The sequence below is a fragment of the Podarcis melisellensis genome (genome assembly GCF_964234715.1).
Source record: "Podarcis melisellensis genome assembly, chromosome: 2".
NCBI classification, from domain to species: domain Eukaryota; kingdom Metazoa; phylum Chordata; class Lepidosauria; order Squamata; family Lacertidae; genus Podarcis; species Podarcis melisellensis.
In genome coordinates this window covers 108,726,600-108,742,431 of record NC_138529.1, presented here as the reverse complement: position 1 = coordinate 108,742,431, position 15,832 = coordinate 108,726,600, and the positions used below count along the sequence as shown (strand labels likewise).

Here is a 15,832-nt window from a genome sequence, read left to right as displayed (position 1 = left end):
CGACCTTTCGATCGGCAAGCCCAAGAGGCTTAGTGGTTTAGACCACAGCGCCACCTGTGTCCCAGGTAGGACAGTAGCCTTATGTTTGTCTGATTCTTGGATTTTTCAAAAAGGAATTGCACAGTGCAGGGCCTGCCACACTAAAGGCTTGATCCCTAATGAGGCTTGACACCTCAGAGGATCTCAGTGACTGAGATGGAGCGTACAGAAACAGGCAGTCCCTAAGGTACTTTGAGCCCGAGTTGTTTAGGGCTTTGTGGATTAACACAAGCACCTTGAAACAGGCCTGGTAGCAAACAGACAGACAAAATGAGTTTCGATATACAGGGCTCAACCCTGTGACAGTTTACTCAGATATAAGTCTCACTTTTTCCCCAGTGGGGCATATTCCCATGATACATAGGATAAGCTGAGAATATAGACTGAGAGAACAGCTTAATTCAACACAGGATGGTGCTAGAATGTGGCTGCCATGTTTTTATGGTGGTGGCCATCTTTTCCCGCCTCCTCCATTTTCAAAATGGAGTCCGAAGGCCTGCGTTCTTCAGTGCCTTTGGGCATCAGTATCTACCCAAGCCTGCCTTTTGGTGGTGTCAGGCCTGGTTATAAGAGGGGACATGTTAAGAAGGGAATATGATTGTGCATCCTGTAGAGAAAGTGGATAGGAAGAGGTTTTCCTTTCTCTTGTCTCATAATACTAGCGCTTGGGGCTATACAATGAAGCTGAATATTGGAGGTTCTAGGACAGACAAAAGGAAGTGTTTCTTCACACAGAACAGGGTTCAGCTATGGAATTCTCTCCCACAACTACCGTATTTTTCACCCTATAAGATGCACTCCCCCTCCCAAAAAAAGTAAGGGGAAATGTGTGTGGGTCTTATGGAGCGAATACAGGCTCCATGGCTTCAGCGAAAGCAACGCGAAGCCTGGAGAGCGAGAGGGGTCGGTGCGCACTGACCCCTCTTGCTCTCCTGGCTTCGCTTCGCTGGAGAGGCACTGCGCAGCGTTCCCTCTCTGTGCAGCACCCCTTCAGCGAAGCGGGAGGAGAAATGGAAGGGGCTCCGTTTCTCCTGCCACTTCACTGAAGGAGCGCTGCACAGAGAGGGAGAGAATGCTTTTTTTCTTGTTCTCCCTCTCTAAAACAAGGTGTGTCCTATGGTCGGGTGCGTCTTATAGAGCGAAAAATATGGTAGCAGTGATGGGCACCAGCTTGGACCTCTGCTGTGTTGGTGCTGATCATTCACTTCATAGTCATCTGGTTATCCACTATGGGGGGGGGGGGAGGATTTTGGTATAGATGGGTCCCTTTGTCCTAATCTGGCAGAGTTCTTCTTTTGTTCTCAAGTCTCATTAAAAGCATCCCATCCTAGGTTAACTTGCAACCCATTGGTTTCAATGTGACATACTATAATTGATGTTATGCAGATCAGGCCAGTATTAATAGCTCATGATTTTTGCAGAGGGGTGTCTATAATGCAAAGGGGTCACCTTTGCTCTTCATTCTCTCGCTTCCTCCCCCCTTTGCAGCTAAGTGTCGCTATGCATTGGGCATGCAGGATCGCACCATCCCGGATGAGGCCCTCTCAGCCTCCAGCTCGTGGTCTGACTCGACGGCCGCCAAACACAGCAGGTGATTATGGCCTTTGAAATGTAAAGTTGTAGCTTGTTTTTCCCCCTTGTAGTTGTACAATACGTCACAGTTCTACACAGTACACCGCCCTCGTAGACCTGACGAAGGTCTCTTGATCTGGTCAGCTGGAAAGGACTGTTCACGCTGTTCAATAAAATAGGATGCCCGTCCCAAGCTTAATAATAATAATTTGTTATTTGTATCCCGCCCATCTGGCTGAGTTTCCCCAGCCACTCTTGGCAGCCTCCAACAAAGATTAAAAATACATTAAAATGTCACACATTAAAAACTTCCCTGAACAGGGCTCCCTTCAGATGTCTTCTAAATGTCAGGTAGTTGTTCATCTCTTTGACATCTGGTGGTAGGGTGTTCCACAGGGTGGGTGCCCCTACTGAGAAGGGCCTCCGCCTGGTTCCCTGTAACTTCATTTCTCGCAGTGAGAGAACCGCCGGAAGGCCCTCGGTGCTGGGCCTCAGTGTCCTGGCAGAACAATGGGGGTGGAGATGCTCCTTCAGGTATACTGGACCGAGGCTGTTTACGCCTCCCACATGTCCTTCCACATGAACATGCGTGGCACCGTCCAGTACGACTGTCATTCTTGGACGCCTTCTCTATAAAGAGCAGTGTGAAATAGGGCCGTGTTCTTACCCCAACTCTCTTTGGCGTAGTCTTCCTGTTGCCCTCTTATTTCTTCAGCTCAATGATGTGGACATCCATCCAAGGAGGGATGGGGGAGGGTCTGCTCAAGCTGGCGTGCGAGAAAAATAGCATGCAAGAGGTGCTAGGTAAAGGGACCCCTGACCATTAGGTCCAGTCGTGACCAACTCTGGGGTTGCGGCGCTCATCTCGCTTTATTGGCCGAGGGAGCCGGCATACAGCTTCCGGGTCATGTGGCCAGAATGACTAAGCTGCTTCTGGTGAAACCATAGCAGCACATGGAAATGCCATTTACCTTCCCGCCGGAGTGGTACCTATTTATCTACTTGCACTTTTGACGTGCTTTTGAACAGCTAGGTTGGTAGGAGCAGGGACGAGCAACGGGAGCTCACTCCGTCGTGGGGATTCGAACCACCGACCTTCTGATCGGCAAGTCCTAGGCTCTGTGGTTTAACCCACAGCGCCACCCGCGTCCCTTGCAAGAGGTGCTAGGGAGACTTAAATGTGATTTGTGAAATCTGCCCCTGCCCAAATACAGGTTAATATATCCACCTTTCTGTCTTCTCCCTTTTCTTGCTCTCCAGGTTGGCGTTGAGCGAGGGAGATGGAGCCTGGTGCCCTGCAGGACCCGTCTACCCTAACGATGCGGAGTACTTGGAGATAGACCTGCGGCGGCTGCACTTCTTAACCTTGGTGGGCACGCAGGGGCGCCATGCGAGCGGTCACGGCAAAGAGTTTGCCCGCTCCTACCGGCTACACTACAGCCGGGACGGGCACCGCTGGATGCCTTGGCGGGACCGGTGGGGCAACGAGGTAAGCGAGGGGCGGAGCTGAAGTGAGCGCAGGTGAAGGCAGCCAATTGGAGGCGGAGAGGTGGGGCTAGTGGAAGGCGTGGCATTCACAGATTCCACAGCGGTGCCATTCATGGGATCAAATGTTAGGCTAAGTTGTGATGTCATCGCTTAAAGAAATATTAGTGGACGGCTACAAAATGTGGAATCGCATATATGGGGTAAATTTGTATGATGGCGTAAATTTGGTGAATTGCACAGGCTTTATTATTCTGTATTAAAATAAAAATCTTTAGCAGGTAAAGATTTCATTTTTCAATGATCGAAATTAGATGGATTTTCATAAAATAATCTTAATTGCCAGGCAACCTTACCGTTGTTTTAATGCAGAGTTTGAAACGTTTAGAGAAGCACTTAAAGTAGTTGCCAAGGGAAGGGACGTTCCAAGTGTTTGATGGGAATGGAGCAGGTTGTGTGAAAGGTTTTTATCTGGGCTTGCTTTCAAGGCTTACAGAGCCCATTGGAAATCTGTAGCACCAACAAAGTCCTTTTCTTACTCAGGTGGAAAACCTGTTTCTGTTCTGCCCTGCTTCAAGCTACAATTAGAGTGTGCCTTTTCTCAGTAGCAGACGGCATAGGTGTTGGGAAAATGTTGGGGGGGCTGCAAGCCCCCAAAACTCCGAGCATCCTTCAGTATGCGCAGCTCTGGAAAAGGCATCTCCCTTCTCTTCCAGTGCGCTTCCTAGTGACATATACCAGCTGGTAAGGTAAAGGTAAAGGGACCCCTGACGCCGTTTACCTTCCTGCCACAGCAGTACCTATTTATCTACTTGCACTTGACGTGCTTTCAAACTGCTAGGTTGGCAGGAGCAGGGACTGAGCAACAGGAGCTTACCCCATCACGGGGATTCGAACTGCCGACCTTCTGACCGGCAAGTCCTAGGCTCTGTGGTTTAACCCACAGCGCCACCCGCATCCCTTATACCAGCTGGTATACGCACCCTAATCTTCTGGCATAACACAGCAAGAAAAGTGAGACATTGTAGAGCTAATCTACTGTTTAGTGACACACTATGTACAGACAAAAGCAAAATGGCGTCCGTTCTCTCCAGCTCCGAGAGAACAAAAAGAAATAAATAAAGCGAAAGTACAATGTAATAGTACCCACAGCGGAAGAGATAAAACTCCCTTCCTTCCCCAGGAGGAGTGAAATTGCTAATAACAGGTGTGGTGTTGTTGCTTACTTCACCCCCATCAGTTGCATCGCTGGAAGTCAAGGGGGCGAGGTGAGACAGTGGTGCACAGTTCTCACTATGCAAACACACCTGCAGAGCTAAATCTGGCCCTCCTGCTGGTGCGTTCGCACTGCACCAACCTCACCTCTGCCTTGCCCCTACCTCTCTGCCTCCCGGTAAGGAGAAACGATGCAACTGACTGGAGGTCAGTTGAGCAGCAACGTCTCACCTACGCTGTCCGCTACTGAGAAAGGTGTATTTCATCATGGGAACCTCCACTCCACCTGCATTCTGAAGGGGGACAGGACCAGAAACCAGTTTTGCAGCCAGCCTCTTCACAAAAGGGGAATCCTGCACATGGGAAAACAGCATGTCAGGGAGAGGGCTGGGCTAGAACCCTTCTTGATGACCTGTAGTTTTCTGTAGTTTGGATGGAGTTTTTCGTTCTCTGAAGTGGGAGAGCCCAGAAACAGGTTTACATCTCTTCGATGACTGGCTCTATGTCTAATAAACAGAGAGGACCTTTCCTAGCATGGCAGGATGATCTCTTTGCTTATGCGCTACTTCCCAGCTATAGTCCTGACAATGCACTGTACGCTGCCTAAACCAGAGATGGCTAGTGTGACTCCCTCCAGTTGTTTCTGGACTATAGCTTTTGTCAACCCTGATGGATTGGGCTGATGGAAGTCTGAGTTCAGCAGCACTCGGAAGGCCACAGGTTGCCCATCTCTGACTTTAAAAACTCCACCAATGTCTTTAAAGGTAAAGGGACCCCTGACCATTAGGTCCAATCATGACCGACTCTGGGGTTGTGGCGCTCATCTCGCTTTATTGGCTGAGGGAGCCGGCATACAGCTTCCAGGTCATATGGCCAGCATGACTAAGCTGCTTCTGGAGAACCAGAGCAGTGCACGGAAAAGCCATTTACCTTCCCACCGGGGCGGTACCTATTTATCTACTTGCACTTTGACGTGCTTTCGAACTGCTAGGTTGGCAGGAGCAGGGACCGAGCAAGGGGAGCTCACCCTGTCACGGGGATTCGAACCGCTGACCTTCTGATTGGCAAGTCCTAGGCTCTGTGGTTTAACCCATAGCGCCACCCATGTCCACAGCGCCACCCGCATCCACCAATGTCTTTACTCAAATGCCAAAACTCAGAATTGCCATTGCCTGTGCAGGTTCCCGAGCAATGACAGAAAACTAACTTCCTGCCCCTTAGGTGATTTCGGGTAATGAAAATACAGAAGAAGTGGTGCTGAAAGACCTGGGCCCCCCGGTTATTGCCCGTTACGTCCGCTTCTACCCACGAGCGGACCGAGTCATGAGTGTCTGCCTGCGCGTGGAGCTCTATGGCTGCGTCTGGAAAGGTGAGCCAGCTGGTTATTATTTTTGTCCTTGACGCAACAACACGGTCCAGCTCTTTCCCTTAACTCACATGCATATGCAGAGCCGGTGCGATGTGGTGGTTAGAGCAACCTTCCCCAACCCTGAGTCCCCTAGATGTTTTTGGACTACAACTCCCATCATCCCAACCCTTTGACTGGGCTTGCTGGGGCTGATGGGAGTTGTAGTTCAAGGGAAATACCTGGACGGCATCAGAACAGAAGGCTCCTTCGTATGTTCCTGTTTTCCTCACCCCCTTTCTGTAAACATGCCCTTGGGGTTTGCTCCACATACCCAGAAGCCTTTGCTGCACATGAAGTTTGATCCTCCTGAGGACCAGGAGCTTGAGGTCTTCTTCTGAATGTGTTTCCTTCCTTCCACCAGATGGACTTCAGTCGTACACGGCTCCTCTCGGCCAGGTCATGCCTCTGGTTCCAGAACCAGTCTACCTGAATGACTCCACTTACGATGGGCACAGCGTCAGCAAGTGAGTGAGTGAACATCCCTGCCCCCCTGTTGTTGAATTCTGTGCTTGGGTGGCCCTAAAAGCATGGCAATCCCAGCCTGAAACTTCAGCTTCAAAGGGTGGGTTCAGATGACCAGGTTAGTTACATGACAGCTGCAGACATCACATGATGCATCTGAAGATTTCACCACCTGTCAGTTCACTGGGTTATGTTAGACCGACCAGCTTTCCCTCAACCTGGTGGTCTTCAGATGTTTATGACTACAACTCCCATCAGCCCTTACTAGCATGGCCAATGGCCAGGGATTATGGAGTTGCAGTTCAAAATGTGTTCAGATGTTTTGTTCATCTCCTGAGAAAACAGGAAGGGAACTTCTGTTTGGTCGGCTTGTGAATGGGGCTGCAAGCTGATTGTGTGACTCCACCCAAAGAGAGTTTCTCATTGTGTAATAGTTGTGGAGTTCAAACAGCCGGAAGCTCAGGGTGTCATCTGGGGCAAATCACGTTCTCAGCCTGGGTTGCCTTTTTTATAAAACGGAAGTGAGATAGGGCTATGACAGGATTTGTGCTGGAAAAAAATGCAGACATGAGCAACAAGAACATTAACAGGAGGGCCCAGTGTTAGGTGGGTGACCCATAGCGATAGATAACTGCGTGAGAGAAAGGAAAGAAGATTGAGAGAAGAAAACTAAATACAGTGGTACCGTGCAAGACGAATCCCTCGTAAGACGAAAAATGCGCAAGACGAAAGGGTTTTTCGTTTTTTGAGTTGCTTCGCAAGATGATTTTCCCTATGGGCTTGCTTCGCAAGACGAAAACGTCTTGCGATTTTGTTTCCTTTTTCTTAAAACCGTTAATACCCAGGGAATACGCGCTTCGCAAGACGAAACAACTCGCAGAATGAATTAATTTCGTCTTGCGAGCCACCACTGTAATGGTGTCTAAAAATTATTAGCTTTATATTGGCCACCTGCCTTATTACACCTTCTGCCACACCAGCCAAATTTTGAAAATATTGAGGAACCTTCTAAACACTATAGTTATGCTGCGGCAGCCAAGTTTTCTGTGTTCTTTATCTTGTAGTGTAGCTGTAGCATTGAAAGACCTGTAGCCAGGATGAAGGCACAACTGTGTGGGTCTTTCCCATGGCATGGGGCCTTTTCTCTCCTGCACAGCCAGCCTCACCTGTCCGGTTCTGGAGGAGCTTGAGTCTCAAAGCGAAAGCAGGTAGCAAGTCAAAAACACATCAGAGGAGAGCGAGAGCATAGATAAGTACCCTGGGCAGCTCCAGGTAACCATACTGGCTGAAGCATCTTCCTCTTGGTATCTGCTTTAGGATTATACTTTGGCCAGCAGAGTCCCCCTTGGAACTGTCCAAGGTACCGTTCTCATCTGCTTTCTCCTTTGTGACTTGCCTTCCTGTGAGCTTGCCACAGAAGATGTTGTCTCAGCAGGGAGCTAGAGCCAGCCAGAGCCTCATGTAGGCTGCCAGGACCCAGACTGCATTCAGCTCTGGAGGAACCGACTGGGCTGTTAAAGGAGCCCTTGCTTATTTTGCAGTCTTTGACTTCTGCAAGGCTGGGAAGCTGGAGACACTCAGGGGACTCGTTCTCTGATCAGAGGATGGTGGAAGGGCTGCTGTGTCTTCCAGCCAGCGAGGTGGGCTCCAGATAATTAAGCATTGACAGCTCCTTCCCTGCACACAGGAAACAGGCTGAATCTTGTTTGTATCTTATATCTCTACCTGCTAGATCCCTGTGTTGCTGATCATGGCATTGGCCATATGGTATGCAGGTCTTTCAATTCTATGTCAATATTGTAGAACGAACACATAGAAATGCACTCTCCTTCACACTAGTGCGCCTTGGTTCGACCCAAGTGCCCAGTGGGTATTTTTCCCTTAGTGACTCCCTTGCAACTCTATTCTATTCCATTCCAACCACAGCTTGCATTTTGGGGGCCTTGGCCAGCTGACTGATGGGGTGGTTGGCCTGGACGATTTCACCCACAACAAAGAGCTGCGCGTCTGGCCAGGGTACGACTACGTAGGCTGGAGGAACAGCTCTTTCCCCAAGGGCTTCATCGAGATGGAGTTTGAGTTTGACCAGCTCAGAGCCTTCACTTACATGAAGGTAAGCGAGTGTCACGGTTGGAGTCAGGTGCGGGTCAGCAACAAAAACAATAAGTCACCTGAGACCAGTCCAGTTAATTCTTGATTCAGGGAAGCAAAACTCAGCTCAGGCCTAGTGGTCTCAGCAACTCTTTCCAGGAGGTCTTGCCCCAATGAAGCAGTTGCCATGACTTAAGGAGAGGGGAGCTGGTTGCAGCAGTAGCGGGAGACACCCTATATTCTCCAGCAGTCTGTCTCCATTCTGCTTCTTGGCTACTCTCCCCTCCAGCCTCTGCTTCAGCCTCAGAGTCGGAGTCTGAACTGCTCTCTGCCGCAGCCTCTTCCTGTTCACTAAACCCTGTCGCCTCTCCTGCTGCTGACATCTCCCCTTTCCAGTCTGCTCCCTCTTCTCCATCTAACCACCCATCGTCATCCCACCATCCGATAGACGCGCTTTCTAACCTGGCCTTTAACGCTTGAGAACTGTGTAATCAGAACTCACTTTCCTCTTGTGACAAATAAGGAAAACCTGTAGCAGAAGCAGCTTTTAAAGCTCTGCTCCTTCCTTATAGGCACAGGTGCTGAGTTGCGCCCAACATGTGTGTGTTGGGGGGGGGCTGACATCATGCGATGTGCATTTGTGTGTGTGTGACATCATGCGTGTCATCATGGGCATTGCACGCTGCTTGCGTGATGACTGTCGCATCAGGAGAGGCTGACCAGGCCTCCTTCTGATGCGACATTCACACACTGATCTGCATGGCGTCTTCCCACATTTCATGGCCCGGGCGGCTTCCCACCAGGCCTCCTCTGTCCCCTCAAGATTGCAGGGGCTGAGCTCCATCCCAACAAACATGGGGGGGGTGTGGCTGTAGAGGCCTCAGGCCCATAGTGTTGGTCCACCTGCTCACAGGGTTAGGGGAGGGTTGTGGAAGGCCTCTGAGACTCATGACCCTGTGAGATCTCATGGGAGCCTCCCAGAGGCCTCGCATGACCCAGAGCCCTGTAAGCAAGGTGAAAGGCTTAGAAGTGGTTTTTTGTGCAGGGAAAACCCTGTGGGACACCCCACAAAATCTCTCAAGAGCCCCCATAGCCTGAAAAGTTAAGCGTCACCCTTTCTATTTATTTATTCATGGTCCGTGTAAGCTTGCAATCGTGTGAGTAAAATGAGCGTTCGGTTGCGATCAACCTATGGACGATGATGGAGATGCCAGGGGAATAAGCTTGCTTCAAAATGGCCTCTCCTCTAACCCTCTTCTTTCCCCCCCGCGGCCCCAATCCAACCTCCCCGCCCAATCCCAGGTCCACTGCAACAACATGCACACGCACGGGGTGAGCGTCTTCCGGCAGGTGGACTGCCTCTTCAAGCGCAGCCTGGCCACAGCCTGGGAGCCCACACCTGTCTCGCAACAACTCGCCGTGGACGTGAGGGATCCCAGCGCCCGGTCCCTCACAGTGGACCTGGGAGGGCGGCTCGGCAAGTTTGTCCAGTGCCACTTCCACTTTGCCGGCGAATGGATGCTTTTCAGTGAAGTTGGCTTTCTCTCTGGTGAGTTGGGGTTGGTTGGCTGGACGCAGAGCCATGCAGGTGGAGAGCAGAAGAGGCTGAGCGAGAGTTTGAACCCTGGTCTCCCAGCTCCTGGCCCCAGCGCTCAAATTGCTATTCTACAATTGTTGTTACACTTATTTGTCATATCCACTCCTTTCGTCAGTTGGTTATCCTTCGCATTTCCTTTTCCTTCCAGAAGTTGTGGATGACCCCTCCTTCTTGGCCTCAAGCCGTCGCCCTCCAGTGATTGCTCTGCCTCACCCCTCGGGCCACGACGTTCCCATCTCACCGGCTCTGGGTTCTGCGCAGAGCGAAAAAGCCAACATTGGCTCAAACCTCACGCTCCAAGGTGAGTAGCCCTCAAACCTGAGAGCAAAGCTACCTAAGGAATAATTTTGCCCACCCTGAGCCCAAAATTCCACCTGTTTCAAAATGGCGGCGCTCGGAGGCCATGAATGGACTTTATTATTATGTTTCTCTGTTTCTTTTTAAGATCTGGAAAGTCAAGGGGAACCAAAATCAGGGCAGCCCATTGCAAAGGACGACAACAGCAACACCTCCATCCTGATTGGGTGCCTGGTGGCCATTATCCTTCTCCTATTGGTTGTCATCTTCCTCATCCTCTGGCGGCAATATTGGCAGAAGATCTTGGGGAAGGTAAGCTGGGCTGCATCACGGGAAGGATGATTCAATGGGTGGCCATGGTTTCGATGGCCCCAAATTAAGGTGGTCTTACTGCTTCGGAGTGGGCAACTTAAAAATCTGCATCCGCTTAAGTGCATTTAAGACTTTGTTAACTCAGCCCAACTTCTGCTGCCTAAGACACACCTGATTGCATTGATTGGAAATAGAATCTTACTTTTAGATATACTACTATGAAGGTTTGTTTTTAAAGCATGTAGAATTAAGGATCGCTCCCCTGTTGAGGAGCCCACTTGCTGCGTCTCTGCATGACTCACTGATCAGTGGGAAAAGGTGGTTTGGATGCAGTAGGGCACCTCCAGTTAAAAGGATATCAGCTAGAATTTTCTCTGCCCGAGACCCTGGAGAGCCCCTTATCCTCACAACAACCCTGCAGAGTAGGTTGGGCTGAGTGATAGTGCCTGTCCCAAAACCAGCCCGTTAGCTTCATGGCCATGCTGGAGCCTTGTCCGGAATGACACTGGCTTTCTTAGGTCTGCTGGGATTCTGGGGTGCACTTGTAGGGCACCCTTCAAAGGCTACAAGGGGCACTAGGCCTCTTGGGCCCAGCTAACAGCCTACCTGAATGGGAAACAGCTTCAGAATGGGACCAGCAACTCCCCTACAACATGCAGAGGAAGATTGGATATGGAGGTCAAATGAACATTGGCCATGGAGGGCACTGAGGACTGGCCACAGAGATCAAACGACCATGTTTGTCATTACAGTGGTACCTCGGGTTAAGAACTTAATTCGTTCCGGAGGTCTGTTCTTAACCTGAAACTTAACCTGAGGTACCACTTTAGCTAATGGGGCCTCCCTCTGCCGCCACACAATTTCTGTTCTCATCCTGAAGCAAAGTTCTTAACCCGAGGTACTACTTCAGGGTTAGCAGAGTCTGTAATCTGAAGCGTCTGTAACCCGAGGTTCCACTGTATTTATCTCCTCATAAATTAACCTCTGATAAATTTCTGAGGGACCCAGCTTGGGATCCACCACTAGGTAGGCCAAGAGAGAGCCAATAGTTCTGGAATGATCTGAGGCGGGGGGGGGGGGGCGGCAGGAGAATCTGTGGGGTTAAAGTCCAGGGTAGGGTCTGGAGACACAGAAAGTCAGCACCTTGAGGAAGCTCAACAAGTTTGGGTTGGGTCAGTGCCTGGTGAGCGGCCACCTGGACAACGCCATGACAGAAAGGCAAGGTATAAATAAAGGGCTGTGTGTCAAGACTCCCCTCAGTTTCTTGAAGGAGAAGTAGAATTGGGCGAATGAATGCATTGAGGGCCTGAGCAAGGTGAGGCTCGCTGTGTATGTGCACTGCTGTCATGGCCTCTCGAGCGACTGACACTTCCATGCCCCTTAGGCGCAACGCCGCATCTCGGACGACGACCTCACTGTCCACCTCTCGGCGCCAAGCGACACCATCGTCATCAACAACACGATGGGCTCGCACCGGCACTCGAACCGCTATGAGCGCATCCACTCGGGGGAGACGGAGTACCAGGAGCCCAACAGGGCCCGCATGAAGCTGCCAGATCTGCCCCACAGCGTCGAGAACTCCGGTGAGGGGCCAGTTGTGGGATTTTGGGGAGGGCGGAGCTGAACAAGGGGACGTGGTGGTTTTGCAGAAGAAGGCCGAAGCTGTTGAGGGGAGCATGGAGCGAATGGTTGAACCGTTGGGAGAGGCTTTTGTAGGGGTGGCCTTAGACGGGAACGTCTGAGGGTCAGAGCAACTCAAATACCTCATGGACAGCTAGGTAAGTGGTCAGAGCTAGGGAGCACATAGAAAACCTAAGCTCCTCCACAAGATCTTCGTACCATTGGCCTATCTAGACCAGCATTGTCTACCCTGACCGGAAGTGGTTGTCTGGGGTTTCCGATAACGTTTTTCTCCCAGTCCCCACTGGAGGGATTGAGCAGAAGCGACCTTCTGCATGCAGCGCAGGTGTCCTGCCACTGCGCTGTGGCCCTTTGCCCAGATCATAGGGCGGTTCTTTCCTGCCTCTTTTCGCTTGTTCAAGTGAACATTCTTGTTCTTGGGGTGTTGAATTCTCAGCCCAGCACCAAATTCCGCACTTCTGCGGTATGTTTGCCGAAATCTCAGAGCGGACTCGGCCCAACCGTTGGGAGGTGTGGGAGACTGCCGCTCGCCTCGCATCGTGCTGAAAGGGACCACGGTTGCTTAGGAAGAATCTTGAGCTTCCGTCGAAGCACCAAAGTCTCATTAGGGAGGGGAAGGGCTGCCCCTGAAGGGCAGAGAGCGTGCCCCACAGTTTAGACAGGGGTCACTAAACTTTTTCAGCAGGGGGCCGGTCCACTGTCCCTTGGACTTTGTGCGGGGCTGGACTATATTTTTTGGGGGGGAAATGAACGAATTCCTATGCCCCACAAATAACCCAGAGATGCATTTTAAATAAAAGCACACATTCTACTCATGTAAAAACACACTGATTCCTGGACCGTCTGTGGGCTGGATTTATAAGGCGATTGGGCCGGATCCAGCCCCCAGGCCTTAGTTTGCCTACCCATGGTTTAGAGAAGGTCCCCAGCGTCTCCAGATAGGGCGGTGAGAGAGCCCCTGTTTGAAACCCCAGGGTGTTGTTGCCTATCAGCTTATACAATACTGCGTCATATATAACTGGTGTAAATCTGGCTCCTACGAACACCTTGGGAAAACGTGCAAACCAGTGAAAGATTTCGTATTGACGAATAACCGTTTAACTAGGAAAGTGGTTGGCTTCGATCCTTTCAACTCGCTGGGGGTCCTAACCAACCACAGACGACGGTAAAAACGACAACAACTAAAATCCCCCCCCCATTTCCACCTCTTCTCTCAGTAAAAAGGTTGATTATTCTGTGATGTTCCAGCCCTGCCTACCCGCTTGTTCTTGTTGTTCAAAGAATGTTGTTAAAACAGCATGGTGCAATTAGCCTCCAAGTAGAAGGAATGAGAGAAAAATGAATGTGGATTTGAACTGACCTAGCACAGTTCAGAAGTTTGAAAGCACATTAAACGTGCAAGTAGATAAATAGGTACCACTCCAGTAGGAAGGTAAATGGCGTTTCCGTGTACTGCTCTGGTTCTCCAGAAGTAGCTTAGTCATGCTGGCCACATGACCCGGAAGCTGTACACCGGCTCCCTCGGCCAGTAAAGCGAGATGAGCGCTGCAACCCCAGAGTCAGTCACGACTGGACCTAATGGTCAGGGGTCCCTTTACCTTTACCTAGCACAGTGATACTACTTATTTAACACTGTAGAATACTCAATAAAAGGGCCTGAGAAAAATTAATAGTGTTTTTTTACCTGGCACCAAGAAGGTATTAAATTCCAAAGCAGGGGTGTCACCACCAAAAAGGCTCTCTCTCTCTTTGCTAGTCTGATGGGTGGTGGGACTCTGGTGAAGGGCCTTCAAGGCATCTCTTAGTGTAAACATAAGCTGACCTGGGAAAAGCGAGTTCTCACAGTACTTGTGACCCAAACGGTGTTGTTTTTTTTAACAATCTAGGAGGGTCGTAATTTATTTCTGTTTTTCCGAGTTATCATTTTAGGTGCTCACATATTGATTTATTGAATTTATATCTTACCCAGGATAGCAAACAGATACACAATTTGAAAATGAAAACGTTCTAAAGTAGTCTTAAAATTACAGTTAAAAACATCGAAAAGCAGTTAGTTACCGTTAAAAACCTTTTGAAACCACTTGCAGTTTTTTAAAAAAATTATTTAAAAAATTAAATTCTTCCACCCAGCGATTTCAGGGCTTTTCAGCAACAGTAATCTTCAGCCATCAAGTGCTTGGGGAAACAGGAATGTTTTCAAATTCCTCCTGAAAGTTAATAAAGATGGAGACGCTTTATGGTACTTTGAAGAGATATTTATGTTGGGAACAAGCCAAAACTACCACTTTGTGGTTAAAAGGAAAGGGGGTCGTTAATATTTTATTTTTATTTCTCATTAGAGTAAAAAACCAGAGACAAAATGCCTTTAATAAACGACGACAAAGCAGGCCTTTTAAACGTGGATTAAAATTCACCACATCGTTAAAGGAGAGCTTTACTGACTAGTTTCCCAACTGAAGTGTGCTGCTTTATTGTGAAATATAGGCAGCACTGCCAGCCAGTATAATTCTGTAATGTATTTAGGCACCTCTTTTACTGGTGGAACACACTGCTAATCTTATGCAAGGGTCTCTTGGAGTTCAGTTCAGCAATTCCGGCAAGCAATGGCTCAGATTGTGCAGCCCCTGTGATTGACTCTCATAATAATAGAACAGCTCTCTAATTGTGTGGTGTTTCTTGGGATGTCTAGAAGGCCAGACAGAGGGGAGAAAGAGGTGTGGGTGTCCAAGGCTTGTGGGAAGCAGATGTAAGAATCAAGTCCAACGTCACCACAAACTTTTTTTGGGTTGTTTTTTTTTGGGGGGGGGGAATTTGCTTGCATGTGTCAATACAATATGCTGTAAATTCTGGGCTTTTGCTGTGAACTGATAGCAAGCTGTGAATGTCTGGGTGACATTCAAGGAAGGAAAGAAGGAAGCAGTGTTTTTAAAAGGAGCCAGGAACCAATGGTGTCCAGCAAAACCATCAGAAGGGCCTATACCTATTCATACAGCAGAATGGTGGGCTAGCTTTTATAACACTTCATTGCATAAAAGGAGCCCTTGCAAGTAGAGAACTAGCACACCAAGAAGAAGGCTAGGTTTCTTTCCTTATGTGCTAGTTGTCTACATGCAAGGAAGAACCTTTTGCACGGATGAGCATTTAATAACGTGACACTGCCTGTGGTTATGAGTGGTGCAGTCTATAATAATATAATAATTTATTATTTATACCCCGCCCATCTGGCTGGGCTTCCCCAGCCACTCTGGGCGGCTTCCAACAAAATATTAAAATACAGTAATGCATCAAACATTAAAAGCTTCCCTAAACAGGGCTGCCTTCAGATGTCTTCTAAAGGTCTGGTAGTTGTTGTTCTCTTTGACATCTAGGAAGTCTAGGTCTAGGAGGGACTTCATTTTGGCGAGCGTTTAGCTTTGCTCAGTGCTTTTCCGTTATCTTGAGAGAGGAAAAAACGGAGAGGAGAACTGGGAAAGGAAGCTAAAAGAACATCTAAAAAAATGAAAAATATGACGAGGGAGAGAGTATGAGGATCCTGTATGTTCTCCACTCATTTGAAGAGTTTGGATTTGATATCCCGCGTCTCAAAGTGGCCAACATTCTCCTTTCCCTTCCTCCCCCACAACAAACACCCTGTGAGGTGAATGGAGCTGAGAGACTTCAAAGAAATGTGACTAGCCCAAAGTCACCCAGCAGCTGCATGTGGAGGAGCGGGG

The 15,832-nt window shown here is 49.3% G+C and overlaps 1 protein-coding gene across 4 annotated transcripts in view; it reads left to right on the top strand.

Moving 5' to 3' along the window:
- DDR1 (discoidin domain receptor tyrosine kinase 1) overlaps nt 1–15,832 on the top strand; it is a 98,221-nt gene that overhangs the window by 68,521 nt on the left and 13,868 nt on the right. For all 4 annotated transcript variants that reach the window (XM_081901571.1, XM_081901570.1, XM_081901569.1 and 1 more), the window contains exons 3-11: nt 1,528–1,630; nt 2,872–3,100; nt 5,533–5,680; nt 6,081–6,183; nt 8,108–8,294; nt 9,575–9,821; nt 10,018–10,170; nt 10,315–10,478; nt 11,863–12,061. In XM_081901571.1, coding sequence (XP_081757697.1) covers nt 1,528–1,630; nt 2,872–3,100; nt 5,533–5,680; nt 6,081–6,183; nt 8,108–8,294; nt 9,575–9,821; nt 10,018–10,170; nt 10,315–10,478; nt 11,863–12,061 — 1,533 coding nt within the window. The remainder of the gene's footprint in view (nt 1–1,527; nt 1,631–2,871; nt 3,101–5,532; nt 5,681–6,080; nt 6,184–8,107; nt 8,295–9,574; nt 9,822–10,017; nt 10,171–10,314; nt 10,479–11,862; nt 12,062–15,832) is intronic.